Raw genomic sequence first — 8,039 nt, forward strand, 5'->3', positions numbered from 1 at the left:
GGCGGCGGGGGCCCGATGCCCGGAAAGACTAGACAAGCATCAGCTCGCGCGTCCTGGGCAGGCTTGTCGGCAGCGAAAGGGTCTCGTCGCCATGGGGGTTGTTTGGGTTTCTCGCGCCAGGAAGGCGGGAGACAGTCGCGAAGAGGGTGTGGGATTTTAATTTCGTCGCCTCAAATAAAAACGCTCTTTGCAAAGAAATAGCCAGGGCAGCCATCGTTGGAGAGATGATCTGCCCAGGGCCTGCTGATACGGGTATTCCGACCGCGCCCCCCCCTCCACCCGGTGCCTCAGCGCTTGTGTGAGGGAATCGATTATTTTAATTGATTTCTTTAATGCCAGGTGGCAGCGGCTGCGTGTATGCGTGTGTATACACACAGACATAAATACAGACAGATACCCAGGCGCACTCAGATTACACGTAGTCAGACACAAGGAAACACACACACACAGTCACACATACACACACACACACACACACACACACACACACACGCTCCACGGGCCTACATGCCCACATACCTCCTAAGAGGGTACCGTGAGGTCCCTGCACTTTGTCTGGGGAGGGGGCGAAGTAGGACGTCCTGCAGGCCAAATGGTGCACTACCCTTTGCTTTCCCCACCCCACCCCAAATCCTTGGCCTTCTCCTCCCAAGGGGATCTGAATGAGAAATCTCAAACTCACCCTCGTTACCACCGCCATAAAGGAGAGGAGCTCTCAGCCCCGTCCCCCACCCCTACTAAGCGCAAACAAGCAGCTCTTTCCCTCCTTGTACCTGACCCCTGGACGCCAAGGCGCCGAGATCGCGCAAAAACCATGAGAGCCGGCGCCCTCGCCCCCCACCCCAGGCTGAGGTCTTAGAGGTCTCAAGCCTGCTTGCCCCCAGGTGAGGGAAGTGGGAGGGGTGATTGGAGGGGGAGGGGGAGAGGCGTGGATTTGCCCGGAGCCAGAACGTGCGGCATCGCCCGAGGAGCGCGCGAGGGCGCCCCCTGGACGACGCGGTAAGTAAGTCTCTCTTTCGCCCCGCGTCCTGCAGGAATGTGAAGGAGGATGCTGGCCCTTCGGCTGCTCAACGTGGTGGCCCCTGCCTACTTCCTGTGCATCTGCTTGGTGACCTTCGTGCTGCAGCTCTTCCTCTTTCTGCCCAGCATGCGCGAGGACCCCGCGGCTGCCCCGCTCTTCTCGCCAGCCTTGCTCCACGGGGCTCTCTTTCTATTCCTCTCTGCCAACGCCCTGGGCAATTACGTCCTGGTCATCCAGCACTCTCCGGACGACCTGGGTACCTGCCAGGGGACCTCGGCCACGAGAGCTCCATGTTCCCCGCCCAGCACCCACTTCTGCCGAGTGTGCGCCAGGGTCACTCTGAGGCACGACCACCACTGCTTCTTCACCGGCAACTGCATCGGCAGCAGGAACATGCGCAACTTCGTCCTGTTTTGCCTCTACACCTCGCTCGCCTGCCTCTACTCCATGGTGGCTGGCGTGGCCTACATCTCCGCGGTCCTTTCCATCTCCTTCGCCCACCCCCTGGCCTTCCTCACGCTCCTGCCCACCTCCATCAGCCAGTTCCTCTCCGGTGAGTGGCCTTGGCAGGCGGGCTGGGTTCTACTCAAAGTCCCTCACACCCACCCCTGAAATTGCTAGATTTAGCAAATAAAAACACAAGACACCTAATTAAAATTAAATTTCAGATGAACAACACATAAATTTTTAGTATAAGTGTGTCCCCTGCAATATTTGGGACAGCCGAACTCATTGCCATCAAGCCAATTCCAACTGATGGTGACTCTGTAGGGCAAAGTAGAACTGCTCTATGTGGGTTCCAAGGCTGTGATCTTGACAGAAGCGGAATACCAGCCATATCCTTCTCCTTCGGAGCAGCTGGTGAGTTCCAGTGGGTTCCAACTGCCAACCTTTCAGTTAGCCGCCAACCTCTTAATCACTGCATTGGGACATACTTATACTATAGCAGCATGCCTTGTCTCTCTGAAATTCAGCTTTAACTAGTGTGCTCTATTTTATCTGGCAAACATTTCCCCCACCCCATCTATTATCTCTTCCTCATTGTCTCCTATTTGCTCATAGAATCATGGTGATCTGGGCAATACACCTACTCTGTGCCAGATGGGGCTGGGTGCTGGCTGTCCCCCCAGGCACCTCTGTGCAGTACACCCAGACCCTTCTCTGCCTGGACACCGGTCGTGCTCACACGTTCCCCAGGACTTTGCTTTCCAAAGGTCTCGCCAACCACCACAGGAAGGTTAAGCATGGTGCCAGCCCAGACCCACAGGAGGCCAAGCCCCCCACCCCCACCCACTCTGTTTGCCCTACCAGGTTCTTCTCAGCCTGCAGATGGCTCAGAGGAGACACTCTGGCTAAGCTGCAGGTGTGTTTAATGGCCATCTCCAACCCAAAGAGCCATGGGACTGATGTGCCATGGGACCCTCTAAGAGGCTCTCAGGCCTGCATGTGCCAGGCATATGAGCCACCACACTGGTGTCCAGCTGGGGACCCTGGTGAGGACTGCATTTTATAGAACATGCCTCGTGGAGTGATCTCTGACAACTGACCCTAGGAGGACCCAGTTTCTGGGTCCTCCTCACTTCTGGGTCCTCCTCACAGTTCTCCTCACTTCACCCAGCCCTGAAATTTGCCCCTACCTCATATCATTCCACTCCCTCCCCACCCTGGCCTTTGGTGGGCTTGGTATCACAATAGGTGGTGTGTGTGTATGTGTGTGTAATTGTTTCCCCATTTCTCAGGTGAGGGGTAACATTGGCCCAAGATCATATGACTACTGAGTAGCAGCGACTGACCTACCCCCAAGGTTTTGACCACAGTCTGATGCTGTATCCCTCACAGGGAATACAGCATGATCCCTCACTCACTGACCTTTTGGGGACAAAGACAGACAGGGTACAGCCACCTGCACTGAGACCCCAAGATTATCTTGATGTGCCTGATCTGGGCCTTCATAAAATCTCTGTTCTATTCTGGGGGAGCCATCATTCTGGTGCTTGTTGGGGCTGGCACGACTTTCTGCAGCCCATTTCTTCCCAAGCATAGAACTGTTGTGCCATTTGGCAGTGAGAACACAGAGGCCCAGGAAGGACCCAGCTATGGGGGCTGGCTGGAGGGATGGTGGATGAGCTGGGCCCAGAACTCAGAGCTCTCAGGCCTTCTGGATTTGGGTGCTGGCACAGGAGCTGCTGGAACCAAAATAATCAGGACGGGGGAGGGTGGATGGTGGGCTAGGGGGTGGGGTGTGAGCACAGGCAGGTGGAGGGATGAAGAGAGCCAAACAGCCTGATTAAACTTTCTTTTCCAAGTGGTTTCATCACACAAAGATGGGTGGTTGCAAAGGGAGGATCTTAAAATGATTTGATTCGTGATAAGCCTGGGCCTGAGGCCTGTCCATATGTGCCAGGTTTGGCAGATAGGAATAAAAGGAAGAAGGGCCTCTTGCTGATGAGAGAATAGAGCCAGTCTATACTTGCCTTGGAGCCCAGACCCCTGTCCAGCAGAAAGAAGGAGTCCCACTATCCTTCACCACTAGGAAAAAGGAAGCCAAGAATTCTAATCTCCAATCTCCCATTTCATCTACCTCCTTTGCCAGCCTTTCCTCTTTCCCCTGGCCAACCCTCCATCTTGCTTCTTCCCCATTCCACCTCCACCCCACTGCTCAGCTTCCCCTACTTGTTTCTTCTTTCCCAATGCTCAGTCCAAATGGTTGAGAGTACAGCCTCTCTCACCAGCCCAGAAGGACAGGTGGACAAGAAGGAATAAGAAGCCACAAGTCACTTAATAGAAAGTGAGTGTCCCAATCTCTGGTACTGCCCGAGTCAGATCAGCTGCCAACACTGGGATGTGATGGCTGTGAGCGTGGGCCCCGCGAGCTAGAAGTGGGAAGGGGTCTTCTAAAGTGAAGGTGGCTGCTGACCACAGGCCCTTGTGGCTGGCTGATGCCAAAGAGGTTGGGGACTGTCCAATTAAGATTTAGAAAGATGTTCTCTTTTGACTCTGTGTGACCAGTACAGGCTGTGTCACCCCTCTGAACCTCAATCTTCTCATCTGGCAAATGGAAATGATACCATCTGACCTGTATCATGGCAGTTGGATAAGTGCAGAGCATGGTGTGGACCACTGGAAAATCTAGTGGGAGAGAAAGGGAACTAGCATTTGATGAGCATCTATTCTGTGCCACCCGCTATGCATGTCTCATTTCATCCAATCCTCATGACAAATCTGTGAGGTAGGTATTATCATGTCCATTTTAAGAATGAAGAATCAGAGGCTCAGCAAGGTCAAGTTGCTTCAAAGCCACACACCTTGTATGATGCCAACCCAAGAATTGGATTCAGGGCTTCTAGTCTCCAAAGTTCATGATCTCTCCTCTGTACCACACTGCCTCTCTGGACCTCTCGCTGGAGCTGCTTCCTGATGAATGGACCACTTAGGGAGGGAGGGAGCTTCCTGTCCCCGGATGCGTTAGAGAGGATGCTGGGTGTTGGTCCGTCAAAGGAGCTAGAGGTGCTGGGAGGCAGGAAAGGGTGATTGGAGGGTGCGACCTTCTAGGCCCTTTAGGAAGAGTCTGTGGTTTTCTGAAAGAAGCATAACTATTATTAAATAGTTCAGAGGCACCACAGCCAGGCTAGGCAACTTCAAACACTTGAGAGAAAGCAGGTCCCCAGAATAGCTTTTTGTAGTTGCTGCATGGGGCCAGGAAAAGACTGCAAGGTCTTCTTCATGCCTTGATTTAGTGCCAGAAAAGAAGCCTGTGGGAAACAGCTTCCATCAGCCCAGGCTTGTCCCTGGGGCTGAGTTGCAAGGCAGGCCCAAGCTTGACAGCTTGATGTCTCATATCCCAGCTCGAGGGCTGTCTTTGCCTGTCAGCATTCCTCAAGCCCAAAGGGCTGCACGGCCTCATGGCCCTCCATTCTGCATGTGGCTACCCCAGCTCACCTGTGTGGACAGGGAAGAAGTGGGTCAGAGGGATGGCGCAGCCCAGTGTGAGCCCTGTCCTGCTGCTTCCTCCAGGCCTACGGAGGGCCCGCTGTACACACCAGATGGAGTGAGCTTTGCAACCCCTGGGCAGCTGGACTTGTCTCCAGCTTTGCAGAGAGAAACCTGCTTTCTATCAAGCTCTCAGGGATGAGGGTGTCTCTTAACAAGCAAATCTGAGCCAGGTCTGCATCCTCCCTGGCTGCTGAGTTTGCTTGCTGCTCAGACTAGACAAGTTTTAAAAGCCCAGCCTTCAAGGGTCTGGAAATTGGAGTCTGGGGAGACCAGGAAAGAGATGGGTTAGGAGAGTTGCAGGAAAGGAGGGTGTGGTAGAGATTTGTAGAGGCGGAACAGGAGTAAGGTGGGATCTCTGAAGCAGGTGGAGGTGGGATTGTCCTACAGGGAGAGGACAGAGGAGGGGTTTTGAGGTTTCTCCTGGGTCCGCTCCCCCAGCTGCTGAGCAGATGGTAGGTGTCTTCAGCTACCAAGGTTGCAGGAGCCCAAGCTCTGGAAAGGAGAAGGGGAAAGAAAGCTTGATGGTTTCAGGAGTTGAGCTTGAGCCTCTTTGGATCTGCTAAACGGCTCTCAGCACAGAGCAGAGCACTGAGTGCTGTAGCCATCTCAGCGCTGCAGGGAGGGAGAGGAGGGATGGACCGTGGCCCTAACTCTTCCTTAATGCTGACGGCTCCTGAGGCAAGAGGGGAGAACTGGGGACGAGGAGGAGAAAGGAGAGAGCTTGATGAGCTCAGTGACCCTTCAGCACACAATTTCTTGACTTATGTAACTCTAGGAGGTCAATATTATTATGCCCATTTTACAAATGAGCAGACTGAAGTTCAGAAAGGTTAAGAAACGGGTGCAAGTCCACACCACTGGGAAATTCAACCCTAGCATGGTCTGGCTACTCAAAACTTTGAGGGAGGGAGTGGGATCTATTCCACAGCGGATGCTTGAAAGCAGTAATGAAAAGGGGTTTAGGAGAGTCCATCCCCAAGGTAGGGGGCTAGACTGCATGCCCTTTGGGGGTCTCTTCCAGCCTTCGCAAGCTCAACTGATGGCCCAGCTGTGGCCTGATGTTCTGGTGGCCACACTGTCCTCTTGTTAACATCAATGACTGAATCATTCTCTACGCTCTGCGCTCCCTTGAGGCCCGGCTTGGGGTTTGTTCTGGATGACAAGGCCCTGCTCTCCATCATGCTCTCACTTTCCTGAGACCTCACAGCCAGTGCTCCCGGCTTCACAGGGAGAAGGCCTTGCAGTCCAGATAGGCTCCCAGGGGGTGGCTCCTTCTTTAGGGTCCCCAGCTCACCCTTCTCACTGCTCCCAGCCCAGAAAAAGCCAGCAAGCTGATGGGCATCCCTGACTCCGCTGACATGTTCCCCGCATCCAGGCACAGCCCAGGGGGGCTGAGGGGTCCCCTGGCTGAGCTCATCAAGCTCTCTCCTTTCTCCTCCTCGTCCCCAGTTCTCCCCTCTTACCTCAGGAGCCATCAGCATTAAGGAAGAGTTAGGGCCATTGGTCCATCCCTCCTCTCCCTCCCTGCAGTGCTGAGATTGCCACAAAATGTAGCTTCTGTCTCATTAATCTCCCTCCTTCCCAGCAGAAAGCGCCTGCCTGGATCACATTCTGTACGTGGCCTGGGTGTAAAGCGGCTCGGTGTCTCCCTTCCCCCCACAGGAGCTGTCCTCGGTTCTGAAATGTTCGTCATCCTCATGCTCCACCTCTGGTTTGCCATCGGTCTGGCCTGCGCCGGCTTCTGCTGCCACCAGCTGCTGTTGATCCTCCGCGGACAGACCCGCCACCAGGTGCGAAAGGGGGTGGCGGTGCGGGCCCGGCCCTGGCGCAAGAACTTGCAGGAGGTCTTCGGGAAGAGGTGGCTGCTGGGCCTGCTGGTGCCCATGTTCAACGTCGGAAGCGAGAGCGCCAAGCACTGGGACAAGTAGCAGGCCCTGCCATCATCTCTTCCTCTCTGTGTCTTGACTCCTCCTGAATATAACACCACACATCCTTGAATCCACCCATGACCCACTACACCGCTGGTCTGTGACCCGTAGAGAGTATCGTTGGCTGGTGGATCATGGCAAGGAGGAAAATGGCCACCCAGGCATTGCTGGGTTCCCCGCAAGCCAGCTAGGTGGCTGCTAACTCTTAGGATGTCTCTGCTTTTGTTTCTTCTCTTTGAGGGGCGGGGCGGTCCCTGCTTTCCCTCTCTGCCTGGCCCATCCACTCTCTAACAAGTCTGAGGTCATCACTGCTGTCTGTTAGAGGCCTTCCTGTCAACCGCCATTCTGGGATGGGGGGAGCAAGTAGTGGATTCTTGCTACTGGTAGGAGGGTCTCCTGGACCTTGACTGGCAAAAATTGCTTAGAATTACCGTGTGTGAGAGGCAGCCAAGTCCCCCCTGCCAGCTGCTGGGGAAGTTGGGGAAAGATGGGTGTGTCCTCATCCCCTCTGTGGAACTGTAGGCAGTGAGGGGAAAGAGAACTCACCTACTCACCCCCCAGCCAATCAGAGCCCTTTCTCTGGGGGATGCCATCGATAGCCTAGTATTTGCAGCTGCTGTCCTCCTGTCCACACTGCTTCAGCTGCTACCCCAGCCCAGTCCCAACCTAGCTGAATGCTTGCATTTCTTGGCACTCTTCCAGCCTTTCCCCTTGGTCTCCAGCCTCCAGGTCTTTGCTGGGAAGGTAAGGAGGGAGGAGGAGGAAAAGGGGAGGTGCAGATAAATGAAGGAGGCATGTGACTTGCTGCATAGATGGAAAGGCAGTAGATGTGTGTGTGTGTGTGTGTGTGTGTGTATGAGACAGAAAGAGAGGGAGAGAATGTGCTGCTTTGGTGGTGAGGAGCATTGTTGCGGACATACAGGGAGGAGGAGAGGGTCACGCAGAGGCTGGGATATTTGGAGAGTCATAGGAGGGGCAAATGGGCTCCTTTCTTCCCTGTATAAAGGACATTCTAACAGCTAACTTAGTTCAGTGCTGGAATGGCTGCCTGGGGAGGTAGCAGGGACACGTGTCCACCACTGGAGGGGTCCAAGCAG

The 8,039-nt window shown here is 54.5% G+C and overlaps 1 protein-coding gene across 1 annotated transcript; it reads left to right on the plus strand.

The window, feature by feature from the left end:
• The first annotated feature begins 1,048 nt into the window (after window positions 1–1,048).
• On the plus strand, window positions 1,049–6,942 carry ZDHHC22 (zinc finger DHHC-type palmitoyltransferase 22). Its single transcript, XM_007941342.2, has 2 exons — window positions 1,049–1,574; window positions 6,677–6,942. The coding sequence occupies exons 1-2, from the start codon at window positions 1,049–1,051 to the stop codon at window positions 6,940–6,942; spliced, it is 792 nt and encodes a 263-aa protein (XP_007939533.1).
• Window positions 6,943–8,039: the final 1,097 nt, after the last annotated feature.

The sequence above is a fragment of the Orycteropus afer genome, unplaced genomic scaffold (assembly GCF_000298275.1).
Source record: "Orycteropus afer afer isolate SDZICR_OR568_19922 unplaced genomic scaffold, OryAfe1.0 scaffold00079, whole genome shotgun sequence".
NCBI classification, from domain to species: Eukaryota; Metazoa; Chordata; class Mammalia; order Tubulidentata; family Orycteropodidae; genus Orycteropus; species Orycteropus afer.

Bases quoted from the DNA above. Each gene is read 5' to 3' on its own strand.
- ZDHHC22 (XM_007941342.2), top strand. From the start codon at position 1,049: ATGCTGGCCCTTCGGCTGCTCAACGTGGTGGCCCCTGCCTACTTCCTG. The intron at 1,575-6,676 runs GTGAGTGGCCTT...TTCCCCCCACAG, and splicing joins CATCAGCCAGTTCCTCTCCG to GAGCTGTCCTCGGTTCTGAA.